The 12,644-nt window shown below is 26.4% G+C and overlaps 1 protein-coding gene across 1 annotated transcript; it reads left to right on the forward strand.

Annotated features, from left to right (window-relative positions):
- The first annotated feature begins 5,095 nt into the window (after positions 1-5,095).
- Positions 5,096-12,179, forward strand: rumpel. The gene is made up of 9 exons (XM_065508907.1): positions 5,096-5,360; positions 8,951-9,110; positions 10,292-10,357; positions 10,418-10,537; positions 10,599-10,753; positions 10,812-11,061; positions 11,222-11,602; positions 11,664-11,860; positions 11,921-12,179. Exons 1-9 carry the CDS (start codon positions 5,119-5,121, stop codon positions 12,177-12,179), a joined length of 1,830 nt encoding a protein of 609 aa, XP_065364979.1. The 5' UTR covers positions 5,096-5,118.
- Positions 12,180-12,644: the final 465 nt, after the last annotated feature.

Consider the following 12,644-nt stretch of genomic DNA (forward strand, 5'->3'; position numbering starts at 1 on the left):
TTCAATTTAAAAAAGTTGTTTATAATCAGCATAGTTTGCCATTTGAAAATATTTAGCTCAGCCTTTGAGTCTTGGTATAATGAAATGGAAAAACCACATATATTAGTAAGTATTTCTAAAGGATGTTATTGTGCTTTTCTTTGAAAAAATATATGTGTATTTCTAGACCTTGGGCTCCGTTACTCCTCTGATAGGGCCCTCTCCCGATCTAGCCTTTGCTGACTTTGGTTACAGACGAAAACGCGCTATTAAAGGTTTAAATTATGAAATTCCTTTGGGTATGTTATTGTTAATATTCAATCTTTTGTTACAATTATGAATTATCTTGACACTTGGCGAAGTCTAATTTTAGATTGCAAAAGGGTTAAGTCGAACAATGACAAAAGGGTGACCAAAGGTTGAGAGGAAGTGATTAATGAAATAAAAAATACCATTTAAAAATTACATAAATTTTTTTAAAAAAAAATGTTAAATAAATAAAAATTGTCTTAAAATCCACTTCAAACGTTCATAATTTTTCTTTTTAATGTTAATATAGATGTTAAATAAATTGATCAAAAATGTCTTAAATACACAAACATTTTATTAAAATGGTTTTTATTCAAAAAAGTTTTAGAATTTTTTATGTGATGAGATCTTTATTGTGTAAATGTCAGTTTCTAATGTCTTTTACTGTAGTAATGGAGATTTTCAATTTGAATTAGTAGAGAGATAGAAAACAAAAAGCTTTGTTTGTACTCTCTGTATTAAATTAAAAAGCTGTGCTGAACTTTATTTAATCCCCCAAGTTAGGCAACATATTTCAACTAATTTATTCATTCTATGTTTGCACTGACTCCCAAACTGTTTAAAAAAAACTTGAGGGCAGTTAAATTAAAAAAATTAAACTATTTTAATGACAATACTAAAATGTAATCTTAAATTTTCAAGAAATTTAAAAAAACTTTAACAAAAAACTCGAAAATTACTTTAAATTGAACTATATTTATTATAATAATTACAAAATCGGCAAACAAATAAATTCAAACTTTTAGAATTGGCGGGGAAGTTGATTTTTTTTTAATAGAATCAAAATTGTTTAACAATATAATAAAAAATTTGAATAACTTTAAGACATCGATAGCATTTGTTTTATTTCCCATAAAATTTATAGAAAATTGTTTGAAATGATTAGACACTTCTTTAATTGCAAAATTAACGAAGATTTTAAGTTAAAATTAAATGTTAATGGGCGGGAAAACTCAATCTTTGGTTATTTTTTATCGTGATATTAATTGGCCGAAAACCAGAGATTGAGAAAATGGGGCTAAATATGAAAATAAGCGGGGAAGTTAATTTTTTGAAGAATAAAAGTAAAATACATTAAACTTGTATGAGAAACTTAAGCAAGCAGTTAGCAACGTTTAAAATTAAATATAAATTAGCGGGGAAGTTTATATTTTTATAAACAAACATGTTAGACTGATAACATCGGCTGTGCCTAATCTTATATACCCTTTACTAAATATTAAAAACTGTTTTAAGTGAAAACCAAATTTTGATAAAAAAAAAATTATGGTGAAAAATTGATTTTTGGTGGAAAGATATTTTAGTTTTTTTTTTAAATTTGGTGAATAAAATTTGTTTTGAAAACAAAATTTGTTGAAAAAAAAAATTTTGAAAACAAAATTTGGTGAAAAAAAATTTTGGAAAAAAAAATTGAACAAAAATTTTGTTGAACAATAGGTGAACAAATCGAGGTTATCGCGGTTTTATGTGATAACCTCGAATAAGAAGCAGACGTAAAATAATAAAAAAATATGAGAAACTTGAGGAAGCAGTAGGATTCGATTTTTTTATCTTATAAATCTGGAAAGAAAATTACAAAATTAAGTTATTACATAAAGAGAAGAAATGTATGAGCTATAAAACTATCATTCTATTAATATGCTAAATCTGCGTGGAAATTTTATTCTAATCCAAGATATTTAACATAGATTTTCAACAATTTGTTTAAATAAAAAGTTTTTTTTTAATTGCTCCAACTTTAACTACACGCGTTTTATATTTAGCACAACTCAAAAACTAAAACAATAAAAAAGTTTTTTTTTTTTAAAAAAAAGATTTATTTAATAAATTTAATCAAGTTAATTTGCAAAAACTAAAAGTGAGTGTGTATTGCACACTCACGCTCAATAAAACGCACTTAGGAAAGATCACAACTACTGCCCACTAATTTTGTGCTTTGTTTAAAATCTTTAGACACAAAGAAAATAAACATTTTTAGAAATTTCTTTAAAAAAAATCTAAAAAAAAATTTACAAGCTTAATTTAAAAACAAAATGCGACACCCTCTTGTGAGACTTTAAATCTAAATGCAGTAGCTAATAATGATGTGTAAGATGACAGTGGCCCACATTATTTTTATATTTACAGCTGCTTTAAGGGGAGAGATTTCTGTTTGATTTTTTACTCATATTGCAAAATTATATTTAATTTACGCGTTTAGTGATTTTGCTTTGCTGGTCAGCTCTTAAGCCAGTGATACATTTAGATGTTTAGAAAATGCAAATGTATATAATACAAAGATTTCTGACTGAGAAGCTTAAACATCAATTAGTGACAAACATGTCTAAAACGTAGTGAGTTTGCGGGCAAAATACCCTACAGTTAAGCCACTTATATTAGTGTTTCACTTAAATTAACTTCTCCGCAAATTTTGTTTTTTCATTAAAATATATTATTTTGTTGAAAACTAAATTCTCGAGGAATTGTTTAATCCTTTATGCTAAAAGTATCAAAAGCTTAAATCTTTCGAAATTTATAAAAAATTATGCCAAAATAATTAAAAAAACAAAACTGGCAGGGATTTGTTAAAAAAAAAAATTCACTGGAAAACAAAATTGGCGGGGAAGTTGATCTATTAATAAAAATATCTTTCACAGGAAAACAAAATTGGTGGGGAAGTTGATCTGTTAAATTGGAAACATCAATTACAAACTATTTTTCTATCCCCTGAGGCCCTATAGAGTAACCTTCTAGTCGACCTCTATTACTTTTCAAACAAATTTTCTCACTTATTATTAGTTGTGTTATTGTTGCTGTTTTTTTTTTGTTGTATTCATCTTTTTATTGTATAAACTAACTACGAGTATAAGGAAATTTTGATTGTGTATTTGAAAGAAATAATACTCGTAATAATAACAATAATAATAAGAATGACAAAAAAAAAGTTACTAAATAAGAAGAAATGTAACTGGTTACTCAAACTTAGTAGCGGTTGGAAATTTTAAACGAATAGAACAAACGATCGGTAGCAGCAGACAAGCTGTTTTAAATAAAAACGAATAAATTTTAAAGAACAATTTAAATAAATTATAATAAATTTGTATGAGAAATGAGGTGTTAAGTTAAAAAGGATATTGATAAAGTCCTTGAGAAAATACAAAAGAGACTTTTAAGTCTCTAGTGTCCTGAAAAAAGGACAAGAAAAAAATCGAACTCGTAAAGAAAAAAGTAAAAAATTTTATTATTTAAAAATAAAATAAATGAAAAGATCTAATTTTTTAAACAGAAAGAAAAAATACTTTAAAAATGTCGTACAAATACTAATAAAATATTTTAAAAGGACTTTCAAACCCATTTGAAAATGAGTTATTAAAAGGACTCTTAAAAATCCGAATGATGAAACAAAATTAAGTTTTTAATGGACGTTTTCTATCAAAAATGTTTCAAATATAATACAAAATGAAGATTTTTATAACAATTTGAAATTTTTAAAAAGTTCTTAAATAAATTTGTAACCAATTATTAACAAAAAAAAAAAGAGTCCACGAGCAAAATTGAGACACTCAAGGAAATTTTATACAAAATATTAATTTAAAAATAATTCACATACTTTCAATATAAAATTTAAAAAAGTTTTTAAAATAAATAGATTTCTAACAAATTGTTATAAAAAAAATTAAAAAAATATAGAGAATTTTATAGAAAAATTTACTTTTCGAAATAAAAACTCCTGTAATTTTTTAAAATAAATATTTATAAAAAGGTCCTTCGAACCCTATTGTTTCACACAATCCTGTAATTTGTTTAATAAATATTCATGAAAAGGTTTAATGATCTCCATAGCTATTTGATGGTCCTTTGCATCATTTAATTTTTGTCAACTAAATTCTAAATAAAAAGCGGTAAAGCTCACACTAATGGTCCTTCGAATCATTAAGTTTCACAATAAACAGATTTTGCAGAAATTTTAGTTTTCAATTAATCAAAAATACCTTAAATATATTTTAGTTATTAAAACAAACAAATATTTTCCACTAATACTCTGTAAAAATAAGAAAAGTTCAGATTTTATTTGAAAATTGTTTATGAAATGGACCTTTGAATTGTTTAGTTTCATAAAAACTGGGCTTTGCTTAAAAATAGTTTTTTGTGGAAAACAAATCTACAAACAAAGAATGTAGAATTTTCCATTAGAAAGAATTGTAAATAAAAAAAATTACAAATGTAAAAATGGTCCTTCGAACTCAATATTATCATAAAAAGTTTTATAATTTGTTCATGAAAAAAGGTTTTAAAAGAAATTTAAAGAGAAAATATTAAAAATCGAGCCTTTTCTCCATTTTATAAATGAAAAAAAGCAGCCCAATAAATTCAATATTGTGTATAGTAAACTATATTTATAAAATACAATATTAAAAAAATTATTCATATTTTCTTTAACTTCTAAAATGAAATTAATCAAATGGTCCTTTGAATCCTATATTTTCATTGAAAAAGTACAATAATATGCAATTTTTTTTTTAGCTTTTCTTGAATATTTTAATAAAATGGTCCTTCGAATCCTGTATTTGCAAAATGTACTTTTTTAAAAAAAGTACTTTTTTACTACTTTTTTAAAAGTTGTAAAAAAATACTTTCTTACTTCTTTTTAAAAAAGTTCAATAGTACAATTCATTAAATTTGAATAAAATAAAAAAAATCAGTGGTAAAGGGTGTCTCAAATTGTACTCAACATTTGAATTAATTAAAAAATAAAATTTTTTATCAATAAAATCTCAAATTAAGTAAAACAAAAAAGATTGTCCTATAAAAAAAAAGTATTAAACCAAAGATCTCAAACGCAAATCCAAAATGTCCCTCAAACTCGATGTCAATGAAGTGCGCACAAATCTGCAGCGTTTCGGTTGGCCCGACTATTTGGTGTTTATCCTCATGTTGGCCAGTTGTGCCCTGATAGGCATTTACTTTGCCCTGAAAATGCGTAAAAAATCACAGCAAGATAGCAAATTAAGTAATCAAGATGCTGAAGATGATTATTTGGTGGGCGGACGTAAGATGACAATATTTCCCATAACAATGTCTTTGATATCAAGGTAAAAATGATAAATACTATTCTATAAATATAAAGAAAATAAATTGTATTGCAACACAAACTTACAGCAACTCTTGTAACATAAACTAAACCAAAAATATACTTTGCTGTAAATTAAAGCTACTTAATGAAGTCTTTCTACTTTTAGTTATCACTGTTAGAAATTAGATGATATTTATGTTCAAATATTTAATTTCAAAGGTCATATTTTCTTGCTTAATTTCTTTTTTTTTTTGTTCGCCGAGTAAAAGGAAATAAATCTTAGTTTACACTTTTATGACATTTGAATACATTTGTATATTAGTTTGTGTATAGTAGGTACTAATTTTGAGACATTCTTTTTTTGTCATTCTATATTTCTCAATTATTAGTATCTACCTACAAACATAAGTAAATGATTTTTAGTGGGCACAAGCCATCAAACGTTAGATTTTGAGGGCATGCTACACTTTATAGGGAAGTATACTAAAGTTTGAAATCAGTTACAAAATATCATTCAATAATTCAAGTCATTTCCAAACTATGTAAGACATTTTTTAGTACTAAATTAGTTTGGTACCAAACCAATTCGAACTACATATTTAATAATTGTTTATTCTTAAGTATTTTAGTACTAAATTTTATAAAACAAAACTATTTTGGTACTAAATTTTTTAGTACTAAATTATTTTGGTACTAAATTTTGTTGGTAATAAATTTTTTAGTACTAAATTATTTAGTTTAAAATTATTTAGATACTAGTTTTTTAATACAAAATAATTTTGGTACCAAATTTTTTTGTACTAAATTATGTATTTTGATTTAAATTTTTTAGTACCAAATTTTCAGTACTGTATATTTTAGTACTAAATTATTTTGGTACTAAATTATTTGGTATTAAATTTTTTGGAACTAAATTAAATCATTTTGGTACTAAATTTGTTAGAACTAAATTATTTTGCTACTAAATTTTTTGGAACTAAATCATTTTGATACTAATTTTTTGTATATTATCTTGATACTAAATTTTTTAGTAATATTTTACTTTGGTACCAAATCATTTGGTACTAAATTTGTTAGTGCTACATTATTTCGGTACTAAATTTGTTAGTATTAAATTATTTTGGTATTATATTTTTTAGTACATATGTATGTAATTAAATATTTTGGTACCAAATTGTTTAGTACTAAATGATTTTGGTACAAATATCTTAGTACTAAATTATTTTGGTACCATATTTTAGTACTAAATTTTTTTGTACATACTTAATTATTTTGGTACTAAGTTTTTGAGTACTAAATTATTTTGGTACTAAATTTTTTAGTACTAAATTATTTTGGTACCAAATTTTTTAGAACTAAATTATTTGGTACTAAATTTTTTAGTATTAAATTATCTTGGTACTAAATTTTTTAGTACTAAATTATTTTGGTACCAAATTTTGTAGAACTAAATTATTTTGGTACTAAATTATCTTGATATTAAATTTTTTAGTACTAAATTATTTTGGTAATAGTACTAAATTATTTTGGTTCCAAATTTTTTAGAACTAATTTATTTTGGTACTAAATTTTTTAGTACTAAATCATTTTGATGCTAATTATTTTAGTACCAAACAAAATTTTGTACTAAATTTTTTAGAACTAAATTATTTTGGTACTAACTTTTTTTAGTACTAAATTATTTTTGGACGAAATTTTTAAGTACTAAATTATTTCGGTGCTAAATGATTTACTTGTAAAGTTTTTAGTACTAAAATATTTCGATACTAATTTTTTTAGTTCCACACGAATTTAGTACTAAATTTTTTAGTACTAAATAATTTTGGTACGAAATTTTTTATTACAAAATTTTTTATGTACTAAATTATTTTGATACATAATATTTTTTTTTGGTACCAAAAAAAATTTAGTACTAATAAATTTTTTAGTACTAAATTATTTTGGTTCTAAATGTTTTACTTCTAAAATGTTTAGTACTAAATTATTTTGATAATAATTTTTACTAAATTTTTAGAACTAAATTATTTTGGTACGAAATTTTTTAGTACTAGAAAATGTTGATACTAATTTATACTTTAGTTATATAGAAGTAGTTGTATAATAACTTATTTATTATCTGATTTTATTTTTGATATTTGCAAGACATTTGTTTTCACTAATAACTGATTCTGTTAGTTCTTAGGCATCAATTAGATATTTAAGTCATTATCTGTAATTAGTTTCCAGATATATCAAAGTAATGAGTTATTTATAAGCGGTTGTGGTAGTTGTTATTTTGTAAGCCAGAATATTAGCATTTTAATTCAATACTTGGCTGCTGTTTGGTAATCTGTTGAACATTTTTAAGGATTTATTAATGAATAAATTTTTCAGCTGTATTTTTTTACACACTTTTCCTAAGAATGAATAATTTCCGCTTAAGATTATTTACTATAGAAAAAAGAATTTCCTGAGAAAAAACAAGCAAAAATACAGACAAGACAAATTATGATACTGTATTATGTGGACTTTATTGCTGTATATATAACATATATACGTTTCAGTTTAGCTTGTTACTCTATTATAATTAATAAATTTGTTTGATATGTAAACTAATTGATAAATAAACATACATACAAAGGCTGTATGCTGGAGTCTTTCAATTAAATCAGACACACAAAAATATAAATATTGTGGGTCCAAATATAGACTTTAAATTATATAAATAGAAGAATTATGAAAGTTTTATAAATCAATTATAGCTATAACTATTTTTAAACTGTATTTTCCAAACCTAACAGATTCAAAAGAAGATGCTGTGTTACCCATATTTCTTAATAATTTTAGCTTAAAACGTTTTATTTAAGTTTAATTACATTTATTATAACAATTATTTAGAATAGCAGTTGAGGTTTAGTGAGAAAATATTTTCTTTATGTTGTTTATATTTAGTTTAAATACAAATGTCATAGATTTTGCTAGTTTCCCACTGCAACTGTTTTGTCAACAAACTGGCAATTAATTAATTTTATTACATTTATGAATATTTCTACTAACAATAATTTATGGGACTTTTTATATTCCAACATGAGATCAAGATTTATTTAATGAGATTTTGTCATAAAAAAACACGTAGTTTTAGAAAATTCAATAAAAATTCTAGTTCAAAGAATTTACATTCGAACACGTTTTGAAAATATAGAAGAAAGAAAATGGGAATGAAATTATTAGTTAATGTTATGTGTATGTAATTTGTATTAGATTTTTTGAAGCACCCAGGTCAGTGCTGGGGAAAAAATACAGTTTTGTTTACTAAATGACATTTAAAATACAAATTATTAGAAATTATTCTATTAAGGCCCCTAAGATTAGTATTAGAGCCTTAAAAAATCAATTATTTTATGTACTTAGAAAAAAGTGCTTCTTAGAAGCTGAAATGTAAGGGAATAATTAACAAATTTTAGGAGAGAAAACAACAGCTGTGATAAAAAACAGATTTAAACCTGCTTCCAAGTGGAACTCTCTATACAATAATCGTCTCTTCTCCATTTTTTACTGCAAAGTTTGCAAGAGTTGTTTGAAAGTTCGATATTAAAAAAATTTCATAATTTTCTTTCAATTATTTTCCAGCTTCATTTCCGGCATAACATTGCTGGGCACGCCCACCGAGGTGTATTTGTATGGCATCCAGTATTTATATATTATTGGCTCCATGATCAGCATGGGCTTTCTCATGCATTATTTCTATTTGCCAGTGTATCATGAGCTGAAATTAATCTCCACTTATCAAGTGAGTCAATTTTGTGCAAATATCGCATGTTTTTTCTCTCGAATTTAAAAACCTCTAGTTCATAACTTGAAAACACTATTTTAAATTTACCTATTTATTAACCTCTATCTTACCTTTGTGTGGGAAATCAAACGAACTTTGAAATTAAAGAAAAATAAACGATTATTGATATACATATTTTAAATTTACCGCACAAGCATGTATTCCATTTCTTCATTACCTATTTATTAACCCTTATCTCACCCTTGTGTGGAAAATCACACAAAATTTAAATTTTTTTAAAAAAATCATAAGCGATTATTGACATTTTCTGCTGCACAGAAAACGCATTATTTTTTAATTTTTGATTTAAAGATATTTAAAAAGAAGTTACCCTCTTGTGTGGTTTTCCACACATATGTAATTTCTAAGTTTATTAAGGATAAATATGTTAATTGATGCTAATTCATGATTTTGACTACAAAAAAAATTATATTTTCCACACATACCGTATGTGTGGAATACCACACAAGAGGGAAAAAAGTATTCTTTTTATGTAAATAATCTATGTGATATATAACTTTATTCATCAACATTTCCTCTCACCTAATTAAAACATTCATTCCAATTCATTACCTATTTATTAACCCCTATCTCTCCCTTGTGTGGGAATCCACACAAAATTTTTTGTTTTTCAACAATGAAAAAAATATAAATGTATATAAGTGATGTTCATGAAATTTCTTAACATTTACTGCCGCATAAATTTTCCTCTTGTGTGGAAAACCACACAAAAATTTATATTTATTAAAAATTTAAAAAAAAAAAAATTAAATTCATGAAATTTCTTAACATTTTCTGTAGCATCAACTTAAAATGCATTAATTTATTCATTTTTGATGTCAAGATATTGAAAAAGAGCTTGTGTGGTTGTCCACACATATGTAATTTCTATAAATATTAAGGATAAATATGTTAATTGATGGTAAATCATGATATTGACAACAAAAATTATGTTGTTAGTGTAAAATACATAGACATACCTTATGTGTGGAAAACAACACATGAAGTTAAAAAACTAATAACTCATTTATTATGTGATAAATAACTTCATACACCAACAATTCTTTTCACCTAATTATTTTTTCACCCAAAAAGTAATTTTTTATAACTTAAATCTTTCATTGTGTCTTCTTGTCCAGTATTTAGAGTCACGTTTTGATAGAAAAGTTAGATTGTTTGGTTCCATACTGTTCATATGTGGCACGGTAAGTATAAAAACACCTCAATACCAAAAAAAAAACTAACTAATTTTCCAAAAATCTCAGATGCTGTGGCTGCCCATTGTGATTTATGTCCCAGCTCTGGCATTTAATCAAGCTACGGGAGCTAATATTCACTTTGTTACACCACTGGTGTGTGTGGTGTGTATATTTTACACCTGTGTGGTGAGTTTTTAAACAAAATTAAACATGAAGTGATTTCAATTAAAATTTAACTATTTTCTAGGGCGGCTTAAAAGCTGTGGTTTGGACCGATGTCATACAAACCTTAATCATGTGCGGTGCCATGGTTTTGATAATGATCAAGGGCACCATAGATATTGGGGGTCCTGGAGTGGTGTTTCAAAAGGCATATGATAGTGGCAGAATAGAGCCTCCAAAGTAGGTTTTATGGGCTTTATATTTTCCTCACAAACAATTTAATTTCGTTTCTTTTTAGCTTTACTTTTGATATTACAGAACGTTATACCGTCTACTCCTTGGTTATAGGAGGTATTCCTCATTGGCTGAAATCGAATGCCATTAATCAGAATATGATCCAACGTTATTTGTCTTTGCCCACGTTGAAAAAAGCTCAAAGCGCTATATGGTATTTTATATTGGGCGTTTTGATATTCTTGGTGATCTGTGGTTATAGTGGTTTATTGATCTATGCCACCTATTCGGATTGTGATCCTTTGGAAACTAAGGTAATCTTACACAAACATAGCTTTTTCTTTCATTCATCCTATTCCACTGAGCTTTTTAAGTTTGATCTAGAAAGCTCTTCATTTTTTTTGATAGTTTTCGCCCAGTTTTCTTCCTCTCTCCTCTTGTTATCAAATTTCTTGTGTTATCAATCTCTCTTAGCTGGCCAAACGCAATGATCAATTACTGCCTCTCTTGGTAATGGAAACTCTGGGAGATTTGCCTGGTTTACCAGGTTTATTTGTGGCTGGAGTTTTCTCAGCTGCCTTATCTTCCCTCTCCACCGGCCTTAACTCCATGTCTGCTGTGATCTTGGAAGACTTTTTTAAAATGTTTGCCCGCAAACCTTTAACCAAAAGGGAAACCTCATTTATTATGAGAATAGTGGTGGTAGTGTTTGGTTTTATTTGTGTAGCTCTGGTATTTGTAGTGGAAAAATTGGGTACGGTGCTGCAGCTAAGTATAACACTGTCATCTGTGGCCAATGGTCCTTTGTTGGGCATATTTACCTTGGGTGTAATGATACCTTGGGTGGGAGAGATTGTGAGTTAAATAGTTCCTCTCTGTAAAAAGATTTTCTTATATTTTTTTATACATAAAAAAGGGAGCCTTAGTAGGCGGCTGCACGGGTCTCATATTCATGGCCTGGATGTGTATTAAGGCCCAGCTGGATAAAATCAGTGGGGCTGTGGTGTATGTGCGCAAACCTTTTACTACGGCTGGCTGTAATTATACTTTCCCCGATATGGCGGCCTTAAATTTGGTGGCTGAAAATGTTACAGATACTCTAGAGGAGGCCAGGTTTGTGTTTAAGTACTGGAGTTATAATACCGCTAATATTTTAATTCTTGTCTGTTTCAGTGATGTTCCCTTTAAGATCTACAATATTTCCTATCTCTATTACACCATGGTGGGTGCTGTTATCACCATTGTGGTGGCTTTAATTGTTAGCTTTTGTTTGGGTTTCAATAGCATAAGTCGTGTGGATCCCAAGCTCTTGTCGCCCTTTGTAAGACGTTGGCTGGAGCGTCGTAAATTGGGCAAACCTGTGGTACCCTCTGCCACCGATCCCAAACTAACAAATGGCAATTTTCAAACGATACAGGAAACAAAAACATAAATTTGTTAATTAGTTAATTTAGCGTTAATTTCTTTGTGTAATAATTAGAGTTCCTTTTCTTGAGAGAAAATTTCTATATAATAAGAAAGAAATAAGCTTTAAAATAAACTATGTTAGTTTAAAGTTAATTAGTTTTAAGCTGTGTAAGTTTTGTAATGTTTAAGCCAATAAATAAAACAACAAATTTATATGAATATGTGAAAGCTTTTATATGAAAGCTTTTAAACCTTTGCCTTTTGATACAAAAAATAATCCTACTTTATATAATTATTCAAATATTAGTGATAGCTAAATATAAATAGTTCAAATACTAAAGCTTAAAATAAAGCTTTTTGGTAAACACAGTTGGTTTGTTAAATTTGACATTATTTTAATTTCTTTGGCAAAAATATCAATTTTAAAATACAAGCTTCTTTTAATATAAAGCTTTTTCTTGATCTTCAACTATGACTTTAAAGCTTTCAA

The sequence above is a fragment of the Calliphora vicina genome, chromosome 4, assembly GCF_958450345.1.
Source record: "Calliphora vicina chromosome 4, idCalVici1.1, whole genome shotgun sequence".
NCBI classification, from domain to species: domain Eukaryota; kingdom Metazoa; phylum Arthropoda; class Insecta; order Diptera; family Calliphoridae; genus Calliphora; species Calliphora vicina.